This window comes from Eurytemora carolleeae, unplaced genomic scaffold, assembly GCF_000591075.1.
Source record: "Eurytemora carolleeae unplaced genomic scaffold, Eaff_2.0 scaffold1973, whole genome shotgun sequence".
Classification (NCBI taxonomy): Eukaryota; Metazoa; Arthropoda; class Copepoda; order Calanoida; family Temoridae; genus Eurytemora; species Eurytemora carolleeae.
The window spans coordinates 1-25,675 of NW_019397863.1; the positions used below are offsets into that span (position 1 = coordinate 1).

The 25,675-nt window shown below is 31.4% G+C and overlaps 2 protein-coding genes across 5 annotated transcripts; both read left to right on the plus strand.

Moving 5' to 3' along the window:
• Positions 1-6: 6 nt before the first annotated feature.
• Positions 7-10,333, plus strand: LOC111716144 (B9 domain-containing protein 2). Of its 4 annotated transcripts, XM_023491570.1 has the most exons (10): positions 2,546-2,675; positions 2,852-2,928; positions 5,040-5,143; positions 5,812-5,844; positions 6,141-6,208; positions 6,958-7,017; positions 7,693-7,778; positions 9,144-9,199; positions 9,868-9,942; positions 10,039-10,333. In XM_023491570.1, exons 3-10 carry the CDS (start codon positions 5,042-5,044, stop codon positions 10,084-10,086), a joined length of 528 nt encoding a protein of 175 aa, XP_023347338.1. In that variant the 5' UTR covers positions 2,546-2,675; positions 2,852-2,928; positions 5,040-5,041; the 3' UTR covers positions 10,087-10,333. The 4 variants fall into 4 exon arrangements, with proteins under 4 accessions (XP_023347340.1, XP_023347338.1, XP_023347336.1 ...); XM_023491572.1 differs by lacking the exons at positions 2,546-2,675; positions 2,852-2,928 and adding an exon at positions 7-659; XM_023491568.1 differs by having other exon boundaries at positions 2,546-2,928.
• A 50-nt stretch (positions 10,334-10,383) lies between these two features.
• On the plus strand, positions 10,384-24,323 carry LOC111716145 (tectonic-3). The gene is made up of 15 exons (XM_023491573.1): positions 10,384-11,350; positions 11,678-11,782; positions 12,077-12,136; positions 12,794-12,904; positions 14,365-14,437; positions 14,912-14,966; positions 15,832-15,921; positions 16,522-16,572; positions 17,032-17,151; positions 17,643-17,767; positions 18,908-19,450; positions 20,493-20,601; positions 21,663-21,765; positions 23,053-23,194; positions 23,658-24,323. The coding sequence occupies exons 1-15, from the start codon at positions 11,001-11,003 to the stop codon at positions 23,730-23,732; spliced, it is 2,112 nt and encodes a 703-aa protein (XP_023347341.1). The 5' UTR covers positions 10,384-11,000; the 3' UTR covers positions 23,733-24,323.
• Positions 24,324-25,675: the final 1,352 nt, after the last annotated feature.

Below are 25,675 nucleotides of genomic sequence, written 5' to 3' on the forward strand. Positions count from 1 at the left end.
AGGCTGGATAGATATAATATGTAGGAACATGATAATTGATATCATTTCATAAAGTTTATTTTCATTGTCACTTTCAAGTAAACTTTATTATTTATACAGAATAAATAAAAACTATACTTTAAATGAGAAATGATTTGTAAAAATCCAGGGGGGGGTACACCCCCCCCTAATTTCACTCAGGGGGGGGTAATGGACTGCCACCCCCCCCTTGAAACCGCCTATGCATAAAAATGAATAGATAAGACCTGTTACATAATCCTCCATGTGTATTTACACTGCACTGTATACAAAATCTAGCCAGAACTGGTGCATTGCATTTCTTCGATCAGCTGCTCATTCTGCTTGTACAGCCTGCTTAAAGCAGAACCAGGCTGAAAGAATGGCGGATGTTGGCGCGGCACGGGGGAAAGATTAAGTCTGACCGCTGTACCGACTCGACCGGATATTTTTTAGGCAACAGGGCGTACCGTCGCGAGCTCGCTATGAAAGAGTGCTATGACGACCCGGTTCGACCGAATGGACCAATATCTAGTAAAATCTCAATTCTCGGTCTGTGTCTATCAGGGGGTAGCCGAGGGCTTGAGAACCCTGTACGACAATCTAGCTGTGTTAGCACGGGACAGAATTGACTCGGCACGACCTATTGCACCATGAATTAGGTAAACATGAAGTCTAGGCCAAACAATACTGTTTCGTCAGAAAACAAAAAAGTCATACTTGCTTTTAAGTTGTTATATTGAATAATCATAACAAGAAAACCCTGTAGTTTGTAAAAAGCTCGCTTACCGTGCAACATTTAGTTATCAAATCCTTGGAAATTTTGTCAGCTGGTTTTAGTCAACACTATTTTTCGCGGGGTTTCTAGAAACCTCTTTAGCGGATCACTCTAGTTTTCCATTAATTTAACATTTTCACAGTCTTGATTTGTAAATTTTTCACCCTGTCATAAAGGTTTAACACATAGACATATATTTACAGAAAATTCACTGGTTTTGTTTCGAAAACAACTTTTAGTTGTTTCCTTTTGTTATTCTCAAGTCAGCTGCTTCAAATCAACTGGCTGTGAGTTGAATAGAGAAGGTCATGTGGCCAGTTCTCGGCCAATCAGAGAACAGAAATAATAATTTCTATCCAATCACAAGCAAAGTTCCACTCCTTTTATTCATCCTATTCTATCCTAGGATGCCTCGAAGCAACTTTACTTACTTAGCTTTTGCGTGGATTAAATACACTTTCTGTCATTCGTTTCGTCCTCTGAAAAGTTGAAGATAAAAGACGTTTAAAGTTTTTTATCGTCAATTGATAATGTTCACGGGCAGGGGTGAGGTCAATTATGTCTTATACAGAGCGTCCCATATCATATTAGATTATCTTCAATCTTTAACGACAAAATAAATCTTTAATACTCGAAAAACTTATCATTTTCCGCAAGAAAATTCTTATATAAGCCTTATATTATTTTTCAAAATGATAAATTCTAATTAAATTTTCTGATTAGTCCCGAAAATCGTAATTTAGACCCGTTCTCGGTCTAATATGATGTGGGACACCCTGTACAATATGCTGCATCGATCCCATGCAATATTGTATAACTTGTTTATTTCTTATAATTGTCAAATCATAAGTATAGTTAATGCTTATTCAATACAAAAAACTCAATCTAACCCCAATAATCGAAAAATTTAAGAAGTTTCCGGCCCGTCTTTGTACAGCTTCTCAAATTCTTTGTGGTTATATAACCAGCTAATTCGATAACCGCGATAATTATACAAGAATCGTTATAAGTCCTATAACGTGGGTTGTTTAACACCGAATTTCTCGATCAGCGTGGATTTATGTTAAAAGTGTTTGGAAAAGAGTATAATTTTAGAAATATTTGTTTCTTAGATTGCCAATTTGCCGGATAGCTTTAAGACGATTTTCATGTTGTCCCCTACAATCTAAAAATTAAAAGAAACAATTCACTAAAATCATGATGTTCAGTTAAAAAATAAACTGATTATCAATTCTCTCTAATCTTTTATCTTTTTCGCAAACCTTAGAGGGTTTTTAAAGCTATAAATTAAGAGTAGTAAATAACAATAACTGTATCTGTAACTGTAAAAAACCTGTATCTGTTAAGATGGAAATCTTAAATATAAAAAAGGTTTTCATCTTCAGATTGAAATGATAAAGTTAAAGTTTGTACGGAGCAATCGATTTCTCTTAAACATCTGTCTTATTATATATTTAAATGAAAAATAATTAAATAAGGTTCCATTATCTGTTAACCCTCATTATACCTATGTTCTTATATCCATTTTTCAAAGGCTTTTCAAATATAAGTTATAAAATAGTTAATAACCAACCCGCCGTTTGACCGTCCTCCACCCTAATCTAAAAAAAAATATTATATTGAAAAAGTGAAGAAGTTTCAGCTTTCTAATGTAAGCCGTTATAAGTTATTCAGAAAATTACCACAGGGGGATGTGTGGAAACCCCCCCCCCCCCATCTCCCTTAAACGGCCGGGTTAAAGTAATCTTGTTCAAGTAATTTTATTTCAGATATGTAGGAATTATGCAAAAACAAGACAAAACAAAAATTCAGAAAGAAAGATGTTTGATTGATATGAATTTGCAGATAGATGCTATAAAAATTGTTGCAACGTACTGAACACAAAAAATCTATGAAATATGTAATTGTTTCAAACGTAAAAGCTTTATATTACCGAATCATGAACAATAGATCTAGAAGATTGTATTTATCACAATATAAGGCAATACATGGAGTAAAAAACGAATTTAAAGTATGTAAATTATTTTCTTTAATTATTATTTTTATATTCACAACCAGCGACATATATTCCCCTAGCGGCGAAAACTGTCAACCAACGCCATCTCTTGGAAACTTTAGCATTATTGATCAATACGGGCAATGAAAGAAGTCAGGTAGGATAGTTTTATTGGAAAGCTGCATAGTTTTACGAAATAATGGTTGTCAGGGAATAGTTATTCACGAATAAGGAAGTAGAGAAGATGTTTACTTGTAAATAATAATATAATGGTTTTGGTAAGTTATCAAGAATGATATTTTATCCAGGCTTAGGGGACATTAGTTTATCCAAATTGTGAGGATAAACTATCTTGGTATCTATCATGTTAGTTTTGGAACTCTGTGTCCCCTGAGAGTTTATTTTACTATAAAAGCAGTTTAAGTAACTTTATTAGTTAGAACCTTATACAAACTAACCTCACAAATTCACCTTCTTAACTAACTTAAAATATCAAACTAACCAATACTGCAAAGTAACCTCACAAATTCAGCTTCCTAACTATTATCAAACTAACCAATTCTGCAAACTAACATCACAAATTCACCTTCCTAACTATTATCAAACTAACCAATTCTGCAAACTAACCTCACAAATTCACCTTCCTAACTAGCTTAAATTATCAAACTAACCAATACTGCAAACTAACCTCACAAATTCACCTTCCTAACTAGCTTAAATTATCAAACTAACCAATACTGCAAACTAACCTCACAAATTCACCTTCCTAACTGACTTAAATTTTCAAACTAACCTTTAAAAACTAACCTCACAAATTAACCTTGTTAACTAACTTAAATTATAATAATTTAACCTCACAAATTAACTTTACAATATAACTAACTTAAATCAATAAACTAACCTTACAAACTAGCCTTACAAATTAAACTTACTCACTGACTTAAAAAAATAATAAAAACTTTAAACCTAACTTTTACCAACCTCATAAACTTACTGCACAAACAAACATCACAAACCAGCTTTTAAATTAACCTTACAAACTAAGCTCACAAAATGATCAAAATTAACCTTGTAAACTAAGCTTACAAATTAAACTCACAAACTAGCCAGAGATATCAACTGCAAAAACTATTCTCACAAACTAATCTTGCAAAATAAACTCACAGAATAAACTAACAAATTAACCTCTGAAACTAATCTCCCAACGGAATTGCCACAAACTCGAATTTTCTAATCTATATCTTTGCAACAGCAGGTGGTATAAACCTTTGATCTTTCAAAATGTTACTATTTAATCTAACAGTATTCATAGATTGAAATATCTAAGGTCTACAATATTGGGTTGCATAGATATATGGACTAGAAAATCATTGTTTCTGGAAAGACTCAATTCCTTACCCTGTCTTACCAACTAACCTCACAAACTAACCTTACACATTAGCCTTACAAGCTAATCTCGTAAACTAACATGCAACATCTAAAAACTAACCTTTCAAGCTAAACTCACAAAAATAACTTCACAAGCAAATCTCACAAATTAATGTCACAAACTAGCCCCACATCTAAATCTCACAAACTAACCTCATATCTAAATCAGATCTCACAAACTAACCTCACAAACTAACCTCACATCTATATCTCACAAACTAACCTCACATCTAAATCTCACAAACTAACCTCACATCTAAATCTCACAAACTAACCTCACATCTATATCTCACAAACTAGCCCCACATCTAAATCTCAAAAACTAACCTCATATCTAAATCAGATCTCACAAACTAACCTCACATCTAAATCTCACAAACTAACCTATTTTTTAAAATAACATTTAGCTTCCAACTTGTTTTCGAACATTCCTGGAAAAATATGAGAATGTCGTCTTCATTACCAAAAATCCTCAAAAGGCTAACATTGTATACCAACTTATCTCGACCAAAAAACAAACTAATCACTTCAAACAAACATTTAACATATTGTTCTCTGACCTTTATAACTGCGTTGCAGAGGTGGCTTATGGGGGTGGGGGGAAGGGGGGACGTCCCCCTCCTGGAAAATGTGGGGGACGTTCCCCTCCTGGAAAAATTAGGAGCGCAAGAAATCTTGCTAACACATTTTCCACCTCCAGCTGATCAAGGTTTTTACATAAAATGACCAAATCCCCTGTAAATTAATAAAATTATTCCCCCCCCCCCCCTCTGGAAAATATCATAAGCCGCCCCTGCTACTTTGTAATAAGTCTGTCAAGGGAAAAAAAGTCCGTTTTAGGAATGGCGGAAGTGCATGCAATTGGTCAACTAGTTTCCGGTTCCGGTTTTCATGAGAAAGCTCTTTTCTGTAGGTGGGGGATTCATACTGGTGGAGCCTGGAAGGTAAATATTTTAACAATAAAAATAAAATTAATATATTTTTATCTCACGTTAAACTAAAGTAAATTTCACGTAAGATTGAAATTTGATATTTCTGAATCATAACTCCTAATTTTGAAGAGTAGTTGAGAAAAAAATGTCTTGAATTTTAAAAATTGTGTAACTAAATAAATTAGCTTTTCTCAACTTGTGCGTAAAATCATAACTAGAGGAGCTATTTTACCATTGTATCGCATAAATTTCATATTCTCCTCCTGACTACAGTTTACAGTGATATCTACATTTATTTTGCTGATCTGATGGTTGGATTGTTTATAATCGTTAAGGATTCCAAAATATTGTATCATAATAGCGATTTTTCAAAGTTTATTAAGTCTTTCATGTTTTTTGGTTTTATTTGTGTCCATTTCCAATAAACGCAAAACAGCTGATTTTGTTCAGCCCATTTTATGACACCTTACATTACAAAGGAAAGGAAATGGCCGGCCAGAATTCTAAATTGTCCCCCAAAATGTTCGAAATTTTCAAGAAAAAGTATTATATTTGTATTATTATTATTATCATTATTATCATCATAATTATTAATTTTTTATTATCATTATTTTTAATAATTTTATTATTTTTATTATCATCATCATCATCAATATTATTGATAATCGTCTTCTTCATAGGTGTTGGCTGGAACAAAAGAGGGTCAGACCCAGGTAAACTTTTTCATTATGTTTGCTGTGCTATATGCTATTTTCGGGTTGTTTTTATATTTTTTTTTATTTTAGGAAGAAATATTAAAAAAGGAGATATGCAGTGTTGGTAGAAAATAGATAATTATGAAAATTATGGATCAACTTTTGAAACCAAACCAACTTTTAAGTGTCTCCAATAAATTTTTATGCAAAGGATCTTGATATTTCAATACTAAAAGGCGCTGGTTTCTAGATTCAGGGTTTAAGGATTATTTTTTGCCTAATCCTGATACATTTTCACTAAAACTCTGTTAAAGGTTGATGACCCAGAAACTGGAGATATTGCATTCTTTTCTCATCCGATAGATATTCATTTTGCAACCAGGTACATTCATTTCTTCATCCTTTTCTCATCCAATAGATATTCATTTTGGTACCAGGTACATTCATTCATTCATCCTTTTCTCATCCAATAGATATTCATTTTGCAACCAGGTACATTCATTCATTCATCCTTTTCTCATCCAATAGATATTCATTTTGTTACCAGGTACATTCATTCATTCATCCTTTTCTTATCCATTAGATATTCATTTTTCAATCAGGTACATTCATTATTTTCTAATCCAATATATATGCATTTTGCAACTAGGTTTATTTCATTCATGCATTCTTTTACTATCCAAAATATATATTCATTTTGCAGCAAATTGCATTCATTCATTCATCCTGTTCTCATGTATACCTTTATTCTTTCACCTTTACTAATTTTTCCCATCCTTTCATCTTCCATCAACCCATCCTTTCTTCTTCCTCTGTATATTTGGTGTAAAGTTTAATCCTTTTGAAGTACTCTTGTAATTTTATATAAACTGTTCTCCCCGCGACACAAATGACATTCCACCAAATTGCTGAAACAATTTTCAGCCTGAGGCGAGAATTTGTGTTATTAAGACCGAACTTAAATTCAGTCTCGCCACTTAAGCTGAATGCTCTGATCTAATTCCAGCTTAAGTCCACATTTTTGTGCTTGGAATCCATCCAAAGATAAACATGAATATGAAAATAGCAAAGGTTGGTGTGGATATAACTTTACATACAGATGTGATTTTATAATTTTTTTTTTGTTTTTAGAGGCCTCCAAGGCTGGCCTAAACTCTGGGTTCAGGTTTACCATCAAGATTCATTTGCTAGGTAAGTGATTTTACATGGATGTACGGTTTTTAACAAATCATAAATATAGAAATATTTTTTGGAAAATTGTTCATAAAAATTAATTAAAATTGTAGAAAAAAATTGAAAAGAAAAAACTAATTTTTAATCCAATAAACATGGGAAATAGAGACGACTAGATAGTCACCTATGAATTCGTATAATCAATAAATGCCATGATTGATTGATTATAAGATTTTCGAAAATAGGTCTGTACAATCACTCACTTTACACACTTTATATCTTTAACATTGATGGAGATATTAAACAACTAAACACTTCTTGATTTTATTTTATTTCATAAATTGGAATCTGGAGAAATTTCTCAATGACTCTAAAAATTTCAAAAAAACAAAAATGGTAGAGCTATCAAAATTGTATATACGAAATAATGCCATTTGGAACGGAAACGATATAAAAAAAATTAATTTTCATGTAAAGTTTAATGTAAAAAATAACTTTTTCTGTGGCATAAGAGGACCTTAACTTTGTTTAACACTGTGCTTATTTTTAAGGTTTTTCATCGTTCCTTTCGCATGAAAACATTTATACTAAACGATTACATTTTACGATTTCGCAGATTTTTTGTTTTTTTTTCCTGATGAATCTTTATTTTGTTTAATCGTTTTTTAAAAACTTTTGAAATTTTGTTTTTAGGAATGAACTGGTAGGATACGGGTTCACCCATCTCCCCTCCTCTCCTGGTCTACATAATCTACAGATCCTAACCTGGCGTCCTGCAGGTAAAGATATCCATCGTTTTCTCGTTCTTCCAAACGTTTAGGATTTTTTGGCTTTTAAAGGGGCTGCACTTTGAGAAATGTTAAATTTGATGTAGTATCGGAGTCAAATTTAACTTAGAAGTAGCATAGCATTATTCTCCAAAGGAATTGAGTTTTTGCCACAAACTTTTATTTTCTAATCACTATACCTTTGGAACCCGATACTGTAGACCTTTGATATTTCAGACTATGAATTATGTTAGATCAAATAATCATAGTTTGAAATATCAAAGGTTAACATCTTTAGATAGGAGTAATATAGGGATTAAACTTTTTGAATTTGTGGCAAAAACTCAGTTCCTTTTGTTGAATGAAATTTTCAAATGATCAAAATAGAAAACTTGTGCTACAAAGTTGAATTTCTAAATAAAAGTTTTACATTTCTTAGAATGTGTATTGTGTAGACACAATTTCAAGCGACCCTCCATTTATAAAGTAAAATTTCCAATTAACCCTACTGACTTACAGNAGTAGAGCCGTTGGGCCCTACTTCAATGAATAAATTTGCAAAAAATCGAAATATTCTTTGCAAAATCTAGTCAATAAGCAAAAATGTGCAAAAAAAATATGCAAATTGCAACAAATTATACATTTTTTAGAAGCGTCTATGCAAAAGTCTGTGTAAAATTTCTTCGCAAAAATTGTGCAATCTGCTTGTTTTTGTTATAAAATGTTGAAATCCAATGACTGGAAAGTGGAAAGGTCTAAATATAGATTTAGTCTGTAATAGGTAAAGTAAGGCAATTAGGCAGTTTGCCTGAGGACTCAGGCAGTAGGTTCAAAGCCCAGCTTTTAGCCTTAAGTAAGGGGCATGCGTTAGTTTAAAAAGCCGGAAAATGTTAGCTCCCTAGCTAAAAACTTTTAAGTTATTGCAAAAAAACGACCAAATTGCCCCCCCCCCCCACCTCCGGCAAAATAGGATAAAAAACGATACACCTAAATTTTTATCTTAAAGTTTGATATTCTGCAATTTCCTTCAGTCTCTCTGTCACTTTTAATAAGGCAACACAATTAGGAATGATCAATTTTCCGCCAGAAAATAAGGATATCTCATTCATTCATGAATAGACAAAGTATTAAGCTTACCGTTGTGAATCGTACATAGCACCCTATAAATGGAATTGGAGAGTCTCCAGTTCCTTCTAGAGGCTCCGCTCCACACGCATCTTACATACTTAAATTATTTAAAATTGTATTCTCTATAAATTTGCTCTAACTGTGCATATAACATAAGTCATTTTCAAAAATAAATAGTTATTCTAAATTTTTTTACAAATAGCTTACATTACAATTTATATTATATAATGCCTATATATATTTTTGCAGGAGGATATACTGATACCATCTCACACCACTTCCTGGGGGGCAGTCATCAACTCAAGGTACGTACATATTGCACTAAAAAAATTTCGTTATTTTTTTTTCTTCTTCTGATTAGAGTTGATAACTTTTGTGTTGGATGCTCATTATCTCGATTGCTTGATCTCAATATCCACTGTGAACTCTTTTAATTATGGAATCAGTGGTTTCGGATAAAAATGTCTTTGAACGTAGATACTTATTTGATAATCATGATTCCCCCCCCCCCCAGAGACTCCATATTTTTTTTAGTAATCAGTATCGGATCTTTTTTAAACTCTTTAAAATGATTCATTAAATGTTTAGGATTAAAATATTGCATGTCATTTAAGTTCCCTTAACTTAACAATGGTATTTTATCTTTTTGTGGGTTGGGACATAGTGTTTTTTTTTTTACTTTTTATTGAAAAGGACTGTAAATGTAGTTTTAAATGAGACTTCATTGATAGAGTGGTATGTTTGATTCAGAACAATCCTTTGTATGATAAAAAATTAAAGAGTAATCCCTCGTTTCTCTTTCTGAAAATTGATTATTTAATTGCGCTTCTCTGTAAGAAAGAAGAAAATTGTCAGATTAAAAAAAACATAAAACTTCCCTGATGTGGTTCCGGTGTCAATATGAAAAATCACTCAATAAATGTAAGGACACTTTAATTTCTTCATCTACATTATCTTTAAATTCATTTGTTAGGCTCCAGAGCTAATCTTTTCAGCAACAGAAAGGCATAGGCTTACCACTGTTGCAACAGGGAAAATATTTGCTCAGGTGAAGAAACTTCAGTTTTAACATATTTAAAATTAATAAATATAATTGAACTTAACAAGTTCAAAAAAAAGAAATATTGAATAATTACTATTTCAGCTTCATATTGTGCTACGGAACTTTGAAAAGTTTGGTATAGAGTGCTGAAAACTAAAAACTGTGTCGACATCAAAGATAAAAAAGAAATTCAACAAGAATTGGATCTAATTCAAGGACAGTTTCATGATTTCTTTAAGATCAAAAAGAAAACATATTAAAAGAAGCTTTTGATCAAGACTCAGAGAAAGGATTAGATCAAGAATCAGATCAAGAATCAGATCAAGAATCAGATCAAGAATCAGATCAAGAATCAGATCAAGAATCAGATCAAGAATCAGATCAAGAATCAGATCAAGAACAGACAGATCAAGAATCAGATCAAGAATCAGATCAAGAATCAGATCAAGAATCAGATCAAGAATCAAATCAAGAATCATATCAAGAATCAGATCAAGAATCAGATCAAGAACAGACAAAGAATTATATCAAGAATCAGATCAAGAATTAGATCAAGAATCAGATCAAGAATCAGATCAAGAACAGACAAAGAATTAGATCAAGAATCAGATCAAGAATTAGATCAAGAATCAGATCAAGAATCAGACCAAGAATCAGATCAAGAATCAGACCAAGAACAGACAAAGAATTATATCAAGAATCAGACCAAGAATCAGATCAAGAGTTGGATCAAGAATCAGATAAAAAATCAGACCAAGAATCAGATCAAGAATCATACAAAGAGTTAGTTCAAGAATTAGATCAAAAATCTGATCAATAATAAGACCAAGAATCAGATAAAGAGTTAGATCAAGAACAGACAAAGAATTATATCAAGAATCAGATCAAGAATCAGATCAAGAATCAGATCAAGAATCAGATCTAGAATCAGATCAGAAAGAAGATCAAGTTTCAGATCAGGAATAAAATGAGGAATTAAACCAAGGCTCGTTATTGATTAAACGACAAACGCAAGATCAAGAATTGTAATAAGTATCTTATTAAGTTTGGACCAAGTGCGGGAAATGAGTTTAAAAATGAAGCTTGTGCCAATGATTTCAATATGTCTCTACATTCAGTTCAATGTAGCACAAGATAATAACATAAGTAGTTTAATCGGAGCTGATCAAACAACATTAAAATCTGAAAATTCAACAGAAAAAATTGATTTTTCTGAAAAGGATCAAGAAGGATCTTCCAAAGAAATGTTTGAAGAGCTTGAAGAACTCCTAGAAGCGGAAGATTTATCAGATGATGACGAAGCTTCAGGCATGAATGAAGCAGAAGAAACTAATTCCACTTCTTTTGAACCTTCCACAACCGATTCAACAACCACATCCACAACGACAACAGCAACAACAACCACCACCAAAAGGTGAGTTTATTCCAATCCTTTAATTTTAAATTATAAGATGCTATTTAAAAGAATATTATTCGTAAGATTTTTACATAATTTCTGGAACATTTAACACTTTTAGAGCTAAAATTAATTTTGAAAAAGAGTCTCTTTACAGTAAATGTCGTAAATATTTGTATGAGAAAGTGCTGATTTAAATCGCTTAGCTTGATATTCACTACAAAAACTTCAGAAGATGGACTGAAGATAAGGATTACTGCTTTCTAAAGGAACAACTGGAATACAAAATTTCCGGCCTCTTATTTAGATCATGGATGAGCTCTGTTAAAAAATTTTCTGTTTTAGTCCGTCTAAGAAGGCGAGTGTGTTTAAGTACTCTATGTACTGTACATGTGATCTCCTCGTGGATTTATGTGACGTCAACTGCTGCTGTGACAAGGACTGTGGAAGGTATGGGTCGAGCTGTGGGGGGTGGGGGTCTTTATTTATACCGAATGCTGCTAAGGGGCATGGGCTCCGAGTCTTCGCCAAAAACTACAATTTTTAAATCTTTATATTTGCAACCATTGAAATCTCAAACTTAGATTATCGGAACATTGGGTTGTAGTGATAAAGGGATAAGAAAATTAAAGTTTGAGCCAAAGGCTCAAATCTTACAATTATAAACATATTTGTTGAAATCTACACTTTTCGAAATATTTTTTTTTTCAAAAGTTTTGCATAAATAAAAATATATTTTTTCAGACTTGATAGACTTGCTTTTAGTAAATGCGTGGAGAATTCAAAATACAAAAATGATCAAAGGTAAAGGGTTTGAGTGTGTCCATGCACTGTAATAAAAATTAATATGAACAACGTTAGAAATCTAAAATTGCTTTGATGTACACAAATCTTAAAACACAATTTAGGATAATACATATGTATTAAAAAATATTAAAATTTTGAATTTGTTTTATATTGAAATTTTTTGAAAGAATGCAACAATTTGACAAAATGTAAGTCATCATACACAAATTGTAATTTTACGGCAGTGAACAACTTTAATGCATAAAGGTTCATAAAAAATACATTGGTCATCTCATTCTTATTTTTATCAAGGAACTATAGACAGGAACGCCCAACTCGGATATACGCATATTATGTACTGTACACTGTGGGAGGAATGTGAACAAACCCAGTGCCCCCACAGAAGTTGAAGGGAATGGATGTGATATTACAGTCCAACAAAAAACAAGTTAATATATCAAGTTAGAACGAATGCATATGATTTTTGGCTTTCTGGGCAATATGGAAAATACAATAGCAATATATTTTTATTCCTCCCCTTGGGCCCTCAAAAATGATGCTTTTCCCCCTGAATTCTTTGTTTTGATCTCCTCCCACTGCAGTACACAGATTTGACGCATGAGATATGGCGGTTCCTGGTCTATATATTTCTTGATTTTTATCCACAAATTCTAGGTACTGTTACAGCTCAGAGCTTATGTTTACAAACAATGCACAGTACGCAGTAGAACAGGTTTCAGAGTCTTTACTCTGTATTGTCACAGATAATCTTGAAGAGAGAAATAGGTAAGTACAGTTGGACCCATAAAACTTTGGAATTGGTATGCTAAAAAATTTCAAATTTTAAAATTTTAAAATTAAATTAAAATTTTAAAATTGTTCTGTATAGACTGGAAAATATCTGTAAATATAAAGTCCATTAGACTACACTCAAATTCGCCTTCCTGTTTGAACAGTTTTATGTTTTATCAACATTTATCCTTATTTGGGATACACTGTACACTGTACAGGCACACCCTCAAACCATGAAACTTTTATAATGACAACTTAAAAGTGTTTAAAAATCAAACTTTGAAGGTTTATCACTGGTATATCAAAAGATTTGACTAAGAAAAGAATATGCTTACATAATACATATATAAAAAACTTTTTTAAAATCTAAATATTTATTTTGTGGCAGAGATTAAAATATTACATTTGTATTGCAAGTTTACAACTTTCATAAATGGAAAAACTACATTATTTATTTTCTATATAAATGATTCATATGATAGACACAGATTAGACTTTAAATTTAAAATTCAGTAATGGTGATGGACCAAACCTCTGTAGAGTAAAAAAGTAGATGTTAGTTCCACATTTATTGAAAATATATTTCGGTCTGGGTTGACCCTCGTCAGTTCTAACGATATAATAACCATCAAAATCGATGAAAAAAAAATAAAAAAATGTAAAAATCACAAGAATATAAACAAACAAAAAGATTATTCAAAATAAAAATTTGGGCTGTCAAATGGACATAAGGGAAAAGAACTCAGATTATGAGATGGAAAAAANTGTGCTTGTATTGGCGCTTAAGCTTGGAGATAATCTAATATGATATGGGAAGCTCTGTATATAAAAGGCAAAATTAATATGAAGAGTTTCTTGTCGTTATTAACTTCTCATTCTTTGTGAGTCACCGTGTTGTAGGGATTGCGTGAATCACGTTCAAGGAAGTAAATTTAAAGTGATAAAACTTATCCAAGCAATTATTATGATTAAAAAATCAGTGAAAACTTATTCCCCGAGTAAGATTATATTTTCATTTTTTGTCCATTCCCTTCGGAAAACTCACTTTTTCAATATTTTTGAAAATTTGTAATTTTTTGTGGTACTTCAATGGCCCAAAAACATCTGCGAACCTTTTTTTCTCTCAAAATCAAAAGTTCAGAAAAACAAAAATGTGTAAATAAATTGTTTCTATCGAAATCTAAAATTTTAAAAAGATTGAATCAAAGAAAATTCTCAAAATTGTAATAAGAAAATTTACAATTTTTTGTTCTGTTCTAATTTTTAAGGAAAAGATTTTTAAATTCTCTCATTCCTTTCTTCTTAGTATATTCTAAAGTATTAAATATACGCTGTTCAATTGAAACCTTAAGAACCATTGAAAAACAATTTTTCCGTAAAAATTATACCAGAGTCCAATGTGAAAGCAGATTTCAAATTAAAATGAATTCACACGTGATTGAACTGTATCCTAGATATGTAGAGAGGGCTGCTACTGAAAATCTGACTGAGTTTACTAATATGGAGGCTAGGCATAACAAGTTTACTGTAAGTAGAGAGTAGATATTTTTTTATAAACATTAAACAATTGCTCTAGTAAATATCAAGATGTTTATTGGAAACCATAAACAACACAACAGAACTGAAAACTTTAGATCTTGATACCTTTAATTCCGATCGTTTAATATAAATATCCAATGTGGACACTTTTAATTTCCTTTTTAACCCGCTCTTTTTCTTTCTTTTTCTCTCCCTGCCAGTTTCCGACCAATAAACGTTACTCATTAAACGAAACTTTAAAATTTCCCGGCTTCTTGATTGGCTGTTCTGGCTTCTCCAAAACCCTCTCGGTTGGTTAAGTTATATTCACGTTTGTGGATACAAACTTAGGATTGAATTAAACTCGAAATTAACAAAAAGAGAAGATTAAGCATTGATCTCGATATCCATAATTTTAAAGTTGTCAGCTCAGATTGACAAGCTTTTGTGTAATTTTGTACCTTTAACTATATCAATATTTAGTGGAGCGAAGAAACTAAACCAGCACTAGTAGAAAACTACAAACACTATAAAGCAGGTTAATAATGTTTTCAATCAATACTTGTGGATACTCATATATCAACCAGATTTGTACACTGTATACAGTGGTAACCAGAAACTAAACCAGCACTAGTAGAAAACTACAAACACTATAAAGCAGGTTAATAATGTTTTCAATCAATACTTGTGGATACTCATATATCAACCAGATTTGTACACTGTATACAGTGGTAACCAGAAACTAAACCAGCACTAGTAGAAAACTACAAACACTATAAAGCAGGTTAATAATGTTTTCAATCAATACTTGTGGATACTCATATATCAACCAGATTTGTACACTGTATACAGTGGTAACCAGAAACTAAACCAGCACTAGTAGAAAACTACAAACACTATAAAGCAGGTTAATAATGTTTTCAATCAATACTTGGGGGATACTCATATATCAACCAGATTTGTACACTGTATACAGTGGTAACCAGAAACTAAACCAGCACTAGTAGAAAACTACAAACACTATAAAGCAGGTTAATAATGTTTTCAATCAATACTTGTGGATACTCATATATCAACCAGATTTGTACACTGTATAAAGTGGTAACCAGAAAACAGAGTAATTATTGTCTTCTTTATTTATTTCTTTTTGTTATATTACAAAAATTACAAATCCTTAATTCAAATAAAGGAAGAAGACACACTCATTCTAAAGTGTTTTATTACCACTGTGTATGTCAGTCTGTATAGCAGACATTATGTTCAATCATTTTACCTGGTGGGGTCAAGTTGTAAGATGGCAGTCCTGTTTGGATAGAACAGTCAGAAAAATTTGAACTTCTGATCATTTTTTCTACTTTTAAAATTTGAGTCAAATATAAAAAAAAATCTGTGTTTCTGTTTAGGAAATCCATTATGGATCCAGTATTCAGATAATACATTGGGACATCTCCAGATACCTGCCCCAGGATATACAGGAGCATGTCATACATTAGGGATACAACTCATAGATAGATAGATACATGCATTAATGTTTGGTTGGTTAATTGATTGTGTTACTGATTGAATTGTTGGTTTATTGCTTGCTTGGTAAAGTTGTTGATTGAGTCATTTATTTTTTAACTGTTTTCTTTGTTAGTTAGCTGGTTGCTTTGTTTGTTGGCTGGTTGCTTTGTTGGTTGGCTTGTTGCTTTGTTTGTTGGCTGGTTTCTATGTTGGTTGGCTGGTTGCTTTGTTGGTTGGCTGGTTGCTTTGTTGGTTGGCTGGTTGCTTTGTTTGTTGGATGGTTGCTTTGTTGGTTGGCTGGTTGCTTTGTTGGTTGGCTGGTTGCTTTGTTGGTTGGCTGGTTGCTTTGTAGGTTGGCTGGTTACTTTGTTGGTTGGCTTGTTGCTTTGTTTGTTGGCTGGTTGCTTAGTTGGTTGGCAGGTTGCTTTGTGGGTTGGCTGGTTGCTTTGTTGGTTAGTTGAATTTTTATTTATTTTATTAAATTGTTTATTTATTAATTTATTTATTTATTATTAATTGTTGATGCTAGATTACTTGATTGATTGATTGATTTGTTGGTGAACACTGACTGAGTGTATTGTATTGTATAGAATCTGTAAAGTTTATGCTGGAGAAGAGTTCTAAATGCCCGGTTTACTTAGGAATGTTTCAAGCAATAATCTGTTATTTAACTTTTGGTTTAGAAATTAATCAAATTTTATCATTTCAAAATAAGCAGATTTATGATTAGTTGTATGGAAAGTTTTAAAAACAAGCTTTTTTTACTTTTATATTACAATTTACAAATACAATATTCAATTATGATAAACCCCAGTCCTGATTTTCTGTTCTTTACTACTGTTTTTTTTTTACTTTTGATTTTTGTTATTTTCCTTCTTATTGTAAAGAATATTGAAATGTGCTTGTTTAAAGCAAGAAATGTGTTTATTATTTTTTAACAAAACAGTTTTTATGAAAATTTGACAATTCTGTAAGATTTTGGTCGTGGAGAAAAAAATTATCACCCGTCTCGAACTTTGAAAATTTTATGTTTAAAAAAAGAATAAAATTATAACATTTACGATTGGATTTTTAATGATCAAGCTTAAACAATTACTAAGATGGGGAGGATTTAGACTGTACAGGATTGAGAACACTAAACGGAAACAATTTTTTCAAAAATTTCCAAATTCTTTCTGAACCCTCGCTCTTTAATCCTAGAGTTAACACAACAGAATTAGGTAATTTTAACATATGATAAATAATTTTAGACTTTCAGATAAAAAAAATCATTAGAAATTATAAATTGAACTCAATTTTTAAATATTGGCTCTTCTAAGAATAAACTTGCATCAAATTCTGATTTTCAAATCTTTGCAACCTGATGGTGTAACCATGTCTGATCAAGAAAGTTTTTCTTATAAAATTCATATTATTATTGTGGTTTCTCTAAAAAATGACTTGCGAATATCTACTGCAGAAACAATGGAGAAAATTGTGAGAATTACCAACACTTATAATGCTAGAAAAACAAAGATATCTTTCGAATTTTCGATCCGATAAAAATGCTAAGGGAACAGTTTAAAATCTGGCAAGCCCCTCTTTAAAAAGAGTCACCTGCAATAACAGTTCCCTTAGAAATGGGATAGAAATACGATTTTATAAGGGGGTGCAGCCCCCGGGGTACAGTATTGGTCCCTTATTATTTTTTAAAAATATATTTTTGTTATAGATAATCCGTATATCGAAATCTCCACCTATATCTGCAGGAGTGAGAACCCCTGCCCGGAGTGTCTGGAACCTGGAACCTTTTGTCCTCAATATAATCTGGTAGACAAGGTTCCAGAACCTACTCAGGAACATCTTTCAGATCAACTTTTTTAATGTTTTTTAAGAGGCCCTGTTTTGGGAGAAAAATCAAGAACTAAACCTGCAAAAAGAGTCTTTTTATTGGTTATTATTGAAACCATTTCAAATCTTACTAAAGGGAGTGACCAGCTATGTATAGTAGTTGAACTGAGAATCTAGTATTCCGGAGAATTTTTTAGGATTCATTTGAGAGAGACCTAGTTTATGGTGCATATTTGTTCAGCAAGAGCACAAACTCGATCTTTAAAACTCTCATTGATTGTTCATTTTTCAGGGATGATTTTGAGAATCGGTTACAAAAAATTATTCAATAACGACGAAAAATGTATTAAAAATTCAACAATAAACTAATAAGTTGTTTAGGAACAGGTTGAGAAAATAAAATTTAACTTATTCAGTTATTGGTTTCTGTAATTATGTCTCATTCTTTACAAACATTTATATGTAGATTTCCCGAAATTTTTATTGAAAAGACGACATTTTAAGAATTATAAGAAATCTGCGAACAAATATATAAGAATAAGACATTTAATATAATGATGAAAAAGAAATAAATGATTATAACACTGATCTATCAAGAAAATTTTAATTGAGAAATATGTTAATAAACATCTAATTGGTTTACTGTAGAATTTTTTTACAATTTTTGTCGTCATTATTCAATAATTTTTAATAAGTCGATTCTCAAAACGGAAGATTTTGAACGACGACTTTGCGCTCAAACCCAGTAATTTTACACCATTAAAAGTTTCATATGTTTCAAATGAATCCTAAAAAAATTCTCCATAATACAATATTCGCAGTTTAACTACCAAACACGTTTCCAGTCACTCCCTTTAATAAGATTTGAAATGGTTTACAAATAACCAATAAAAATCAGTCAATTATTTATAAAATATTTTAAATAGAGAATTTGAAACTTAGAATTAGAATATTATATATCTTGAACTGTTGTAGAGATTTTTGACAATCAATGCATAATTGCATGGATTACAAATTACAAACTTACAAAGTTATTACCTACATTTCTTATGAACAGGTTGTGCAAGTTGAAGTATTTATTATTAGGGCAATAGCGATTTGCAATCACTGTATAGAACTTTAAATCTGATTGATTCTGTATTTAAGGATTGCAAGAATATTGTTGAAAGCGTCCATTACAATATCTTCCACAGTGGTGTAGAAGGGATTAATGCTATTGACGCATTCATAAAACTTACAAATCTCACAAAACCAAACTTTCATCAAACATTCTCGTATCGGAGCTTCTGGTCCCAGGATAACAAAACAACTACCTCTCCTAGAAGCGGTAACCCTGGCTACCTGGTGGGAAAACCGGTTTTGTCCGGTTCCATGAACACCTCCACCGCAGGGGAATACTTTATAGACGACCAGGTGGAGGCAGGTAGAAAACTCACCCTGTTTGTACCTGGATCGAACGGAAAATGTGATTTCAACGCTAGAGCAGCAAGATCTCCTATACTGTTTGGAGAGAACGTAAAGCTGGGTTGTTCCGTGTATCTGAACAGAACTGAGATCAGTCAAAGCTGTACCAGCCTGAAGAATAAAAGCTTTCAAATGCTGAATGGAGTTCAGTTCCAACAAATGACGGAAAATTATGTTGCAACTTTCGGGAATTCTCAACCAAATCAGACTTGGGATTGGGTGAAAGTTAGTAATGAAAACAAATTTTTTAATCACATTTTATAAATCTAGGACAGAAAGAAAGAAACACAAGCGTCTTTAAAATATTTGACCGAGAATGTGATGAAAATTGCATCCCTGTCTTTGAAATGCATTGCCAGTGTTAATGAAATATCAAGTTCATGAAATATCTTGTCTTTCAAATAACTTAACCCTGAATTGTCCTAATTTTAAAATGCTCTTAAAATCAATGAACTGTCATATTATAGATTTTTATATACAGTGATGTTCTAAATAAGCCGGAATAATATGAATTGATTGATAACTTCAAAGTCGTCTTTGACCTAAAAATAGCTTGCGGCATTCAACATGAGTAAATTGAGTTTAGCAATATTTTTTTATCAAACATTAATCACAAAATAGCCATAATCATGCAATTTCCATTATGTGGTCTGCCATTTTTTTTCTCTCAAAAATACCATAGATATAAGAGTGTAAAGTACATTCTGTAAAATTTTATCTTATGGTGAGAAAATCTACTATTCCCGAATGAGAAAATCAAAATTTTAAACTGGGAGCCAAAATTGAAATTAACCACCTGGGTCTTTGCCTTGAATTATGTCAATGTAATATTTTGTAAATGGAATGTATCATTTACACTCAGACAAATTAGAAGCAATGGAAATTTAAACCCCCGAGGGATTCAATGAAAGGTGTAGCCCAAGGGTTTATCATTGAATCCCGAGGGGGTTTAAATTTTCATTGATTCTAATTTGTTTGAGAGTAAATGACATTCCTTTTTATAGAGGGGATTCAATGATAAACCCGAGGGCTTGGGGATTTTGCGGATTTTTTTTGCCTTTGTAGATTTTCAAAGTATCTTTCAATGAAAATATCCCGGCAGGATCAAATGAAAATTGTTGCATACCAAAAAACCAAATTTTTATAAAGGAATGGGTATTTTTACTATCTTGAATCTAAATTCGCTCCGAAAAAAAAATATTTTTTTAGTACAACCAATAAATGCATTTTCGAACTTAAGTTTACTCTTTGAATTAATTATTTCCAGGTATTGATAGTTGATTTGCCAAACTATGGAGTTCCCAGTAAAAGATTTGATGGAAGATGTAACAATGTTGTCACATCTTTAAACATAGAAGTTGTCTATGCAAGCATAGGTATTATTATCATCATTATTGAAATTTGTCGAAATTTTCTCGAAAATTGTCAAAAATTGTCGAAAATTGTCGAAATTTTGTCAAAAAAATTTCGAAAATTCAAGTTGCATAGTTATGTCTGCTTTTACTGTGTCATCTTCATACTTCTATTGTCGAAATTTTCTCGAAAATTGTCAAAAATTGTCGAAAATTGTCGAAAGTTTGTCGAAAATAATCGAAAATTCAAGTTTCATAATTATGTTTGCTTTTACTGTGTCACCTTTATACTTGTATTGTCGAGTGTTTGTCGAAAATGATAATATATAATATTATCATTATCATTATATTATTAATAATAATATTACAGGGTGTCCGTATAATTCTTATAATTTTTAAACAGCTATTTCTCTGTATTTTTTTGGAATTTTTACAATCTTTAAAAAGATTTGAGTAACTGTAATATGAACGTTTTGCAATATAACAAAATATCTGCAACATGTATTACAGAAAAAAAACACAAATTCAGTTTTCCTATACACCAGTATTTCTATAAAACGTTTCACGCGAAGTTTCCCCTTTCTTTGGGCACGCGGGCTAGATAAAACTAATTTTGCACGAAGATAGCCGAGGTCAAGAGTTACCTCATCAGAGTTTTTAAAATTCGTCGATACCTCCTTTCGTTGAAGAGTTATTACTCTTCTAAGTCAACCCGGCAGAAATATTACTAAGTGTTTTAGTCAATTTTCGCACCATAGAGCTGAATTATACATTTACGAAAATGGCGGTCATTTTTAACACTTGTTAAAGAAAAAGAAGTGAATTCGTTTACAAAAACGTTTATACTTTGATTTCTCATTTTTTTACAGTTTACAGACTGGAAAAATTTCTAACAATAATAAAGTTACTGCAATTTGAAAATTGGCAAGATTAAAAGGACACCCTGTATTAAAAGATCTACATGTTTGAGTTCTATTTTTTCAATACTGAAAAACAAAGATATCGACCGTTATCATTTTAAAATATTAATAGTAATTATTATATTTGTAATTATCCATGATATTATAAATGACAATGATTTTTAGGATCGCTGTATAACCCTCAAAACAAAATAGTTGGAGTTGCGTACACATTCGGAAGGACAAAAGATATTATTTTTAAATGTACTGGGTTTGCCTGCAATCACAGGTGGACTTTATTACTCTTCGTGTCTTGTCAGTGTACAATGTGTATTGTGTAATGTGTATAATATAAATATTGCCTTTGTAGTAAATATTTTTGTATTTAATAACTACAGGCCTTGTATCTAGGGATGTTAACGTTTTCACTTTTTTTGAAAAACAATCGTTTCGTTAAGAAAACGACGACGAAAAATCGAAAACTAAACGATCGTGTTTAAAAACGATCGTTTTATTAAAAAGTTCGTTATATAACTATAGGTCTTGTTGCATAAATAAAAGAATGACACTTTTATATAATAAAGTAACATTTTTGTCTATTTTATTAAAAACTAATTTTTTCAAAAATAAAATTATGAATTATGAACCGGTTGAATTGTGAACCTTTTGGTGCTAATCATTTTCCATAAAAATTCTAATAATTGAACAGTGTACAGCATGTTATTCAAAAAGAACGGATTGATCTCAAAAGCGAGGGGGGAATTCATCAAGTGTCCTGTCTAGTTTTGATCTCAAGGGGAGAATTCATCAAGTGTCCTGTGTAGTTTTGATCTCAAGGGGAGAATTCATCAAGTGTCCTGTCTAGTTTTGATCTCAAGGGGGGAATTCATCAAGTGTCCTGTCTAGTTTTGATCTCAAGGGGAGAATTCATCAAGTGTCCTGTCTAGTTTTGATTTCAAGGGGGAAATTCATCAAGTGTCCTGTCTAGTTTTGATCTCAAGGGGGAAATTCATCAGGTGTCCTGTCTAGTTTTGATCTCAAGGGGGGAATTCATCAAGTGTCCTGTCTAGCTTTTTCGTCTAAAGTCTGTATGTACACTGACAAATTTCTCTAGTTGCCCAAAGGTCGGCCTGGTACTTTAAATGATAAATAATAAAAAATAAAATAATAAAAAATAGTTTACAGAGGGAGAGGTGTCACCATTATAGGACAGAAAAGAAAAGTAGCTAAATCTTAATAGTTTCTAAATAGTTCCTTGATTTTTATACAACCTTTTATTTCTTGAAACACTTCTTAAACGAAGGTTCTATGGAGTTGTATAATGATACTAGCATGGGAACTCAACTTTGCCTGGAAACTAAGTTTTTCCAAAAAGTATCAATAAACTCAACTTTTACAAATTAAACAAAAACATTTCTGTGGTTCTACAGAGTTTCTCAATCAAAGTTTATGAAAATCGGTGAATGGGTTCAAAAGTTATGATCAAACAAACACCATGACAAACTAAGATTTCTACTTTATGTAAAAAAATAACTTGTTTACATTTGAGCCAGCCTAAAACCTGTAACTATTTTAGAGGTGAAAATCAGCGAATTGATTTCTCTGTGTCGGTCAAATTTACTGACGTGACCCAGCCTGCTCTACCACAATATGCAGAATATCCGGTCATAGAGGCTAAATTCCCTAGAGACTTCTTCTATCCCTTTGTTTCCAGCACGGTATGGTTAATATTTTACTCTTTAAAGGGAATGTACACATAGTTTAAAGTGACCTTACATGAAAATATTGCAATATATCTGATTCACAATGGTACCCTGGTGCCCTGAAAAGGTTTGTCTAGGTTTCAAGTCTGAATTAGATATCAGTGCTTCCAATTTTAAAAAACTGATTATTTTCAAATATAGTGTCTCTAAAAATTTAACGAAATTTAGAAAGATTGTGTTCTTTGTCTGTCTTTTTAATAAGAAATTTGGGGCAGAATTATTTAATTTCTATTTTCTTAAAATTTTAACGAACAGAATTTGAAAAAAGTTCAGGGCCAAAGAAGACGATAATAATTCCAATGTTTTCTGGTTACAACTGTAAGTAATCATTTTTTAATAATTAATTAGAAACATTTTTGCACAACGTCGATAAAATTTACGATTTTTTGCATTAATAATAGTTCTTTAAATTGTTTAGGCCGCAAGTCAGCCTGGAGGTGTCTTCTTGATGTGGCTGTTTGTACTATTCTATATTTATAAATCTTTCTCGTAAAAAGATGTTTTTTATTTATCTTTTGAAAAACATAAAGTTAATTTTTACTACTTTTAAATAATTTTGTTTTAATTTTTGCTTTCGATGTGTTTTCCAGATCAAAACTGTAAACATACGAACTTCAGGGTCCTTTCTAGTGAACTTCTAGTAAAGTATTTAAAAAAATCTAAATTTTTTTCTTAAATGATAAAGTTTTGAGAATCTGAAATGAGAGATTGATGCCAAAACTCAATTCCTTGAGGAGCTGATTTTAACTTTAATGTTTTGAACTTTTCCATGGACAGACATTAAACTTTTCCATGGATAGACATCAAACTTTTCCAGGAGATTCAGCCCGATCAAGTTTAAAAAACTAATATTAAAGAAGGAGGGGGGGGGGGGGCTGCTTTTTTATACTTTAAATTCCTAGTCTAATTTTATTGTGGTGTTTTTATCCATTTTTATAGAATTTTTGTAATATTTTACATTTATCATAAACTTATATAACCGGACAAACAAAATGTGCTTTTAGCATTATCTTGTTTTAATTTTAAACAAGGCAGACAAAGGAAATGAGTTGTTGCCACAAACTCTGAGCTTCTATCCTCTAAATCTTTGCAATCCGATATAGTAGACCTTTGATATTTAAACTATTAATCTAGTAGCCCAAATAGTCAAGTTTTAAATATCAACAATTTACACCAATAGGTTGCAAAGATACCAGTTTGAAAATTGTTTAGTTGCATGTTTATTGTTTTTCTTAAAGAAGTATTATGTTAAGATAAAGTTTTTATTTGAGATCTGTCTATCCTTCAGTAACTTTTAAAACTTTCTAAAATCAATTTTGTTAAATGAGAAGGTTTATATTTGAAAAATATGATCTTTCACTTATTTGAAATTCTCTGTTTTATATTAGTTTAATATGTTGATTTTCCGAGTGATTACTTTTGTTAGTTTCTTTTATAGGTTTACTGTATAATGTTTTTTATAATAAATTATTTCAATAAGTTTTTTATTATTTTCGCAAAAAAATAAAATCTAGAAATAAAGGACCCATCTAGGGTTGTTAATCGTTTTTTGAAAACGATCATTAAACGATTGTTTTTCAATTGTTTTAAAAAAGATCGTTTCGCTTTGGGAAAAAACGATCCACTTGTTTTGAACGTTTAGAACACGAATAACGATCGTTTTGACCGTTTTTTATACGATTGTTTTTTAAAAACGATCGCTTTTGAAACAAAAAATTATTGACAATTATGTTACGACCGTTAACAAAGGGTCGTCGTTAACGATCGTTAACGAAACGACGAACTTTATAAAACGGTCGTTTTTGGAAAAACAATCGTTTTTGAAAAAAATAACATGCAACTTTATTGAATGTCGTCTTACATGAAGTTAAAAAGTTGTGGGGGAGCTAAAACCTCTTTATATTTTCTTAAAAATTTCTCAATGTTAAGACAGATGCCCTTAAGGTCGGTTTCCTCTGTTCGTTAACGATCTTTAACGAAGGTTAGTCGTTAACTTAACGACGATTTTTATTAAAACGATCGTTTTAAAAACGACCATTTAAAAAGACTAACTATATGAAAAAACGATCGTTTCGATTTTTTATCGTAGTTTTCATAACGAAACTGTCGTTTTTCAAAAAAAAAATTAAAACGTTGACATCCCTAGACCCATCACATTTAATTTTTAATAGATATCTTAGAGGTTTCGACCTTAGTAGATTTCAAAATTAAGGGATAGGAAAATTGGCGTTAGAGGCGAGTGTTTAGTTCCTTTTTTAATCTTTCGACTAAACAAAAACTCTTAGTTACTTTCGATGTTGGGGAAGAAGAAAAAACTGGGCTAAAGGAATTGAGATTTTAAAGATAAGTTAAAAACTAAGGATATGTGATTCACCTAACCTTACCTATGCCCGTTCGATCTTTTCTTTTAAAAAATGGGATAAGCTGAAGTACAAT

What these genes read in the sequence shown, in the direction of transcription:
- LOC111716144 (XM_023491572.1), top strand. Translation starts at nt 5,042, where the DNA reads ATGGCGGAAGTGCATGCAATTGGTCAACTAGTTTCCGGTTCCGGTTTT. An exon ending in GATATTCATTTTGCAACCAG is followed by an intron (nt 6,209 to 6,957) that starts GTACATTCATTT and finishes TTTTGTTTTTAG; the next exon opens with AGGCCTCCAAGGCTGGCCTA. An exon ending in CAGGGAAAATATTTGCTCAG is followed by an intron (nt 9,943 to 10,038) that starts GTGAAGAAACTT and finishes TTACTATTTCAG; the next exon opens with CTTCATATTGTGCTACGGAA.
- LOC111716145 (XM_023491573.1), top strand. Translation starts at nt 11,001, where the DNA reads ATGAGTTTAAAAATGAAGCTTGTGCCAATGATTTCAATATGTCTCTAC. An exon ending in AGTTAACACAACAGAATTAG is followed by an intron (nt 17,152 to 17,642) that starts GTAATTTTAACA and finishes TTTTTGTTATAG; the next exon opens with ATAATCCGTATATCGAAATC. An exon ending in AGACTTGGGATTGGGTGAAA is followed by an intron (nt 19,451 to 20,492) that starts GTTAGTAATGAA and finishes AATTATTTCCAG; the next exon opens with GTATTGATAGTTGATTTGCC.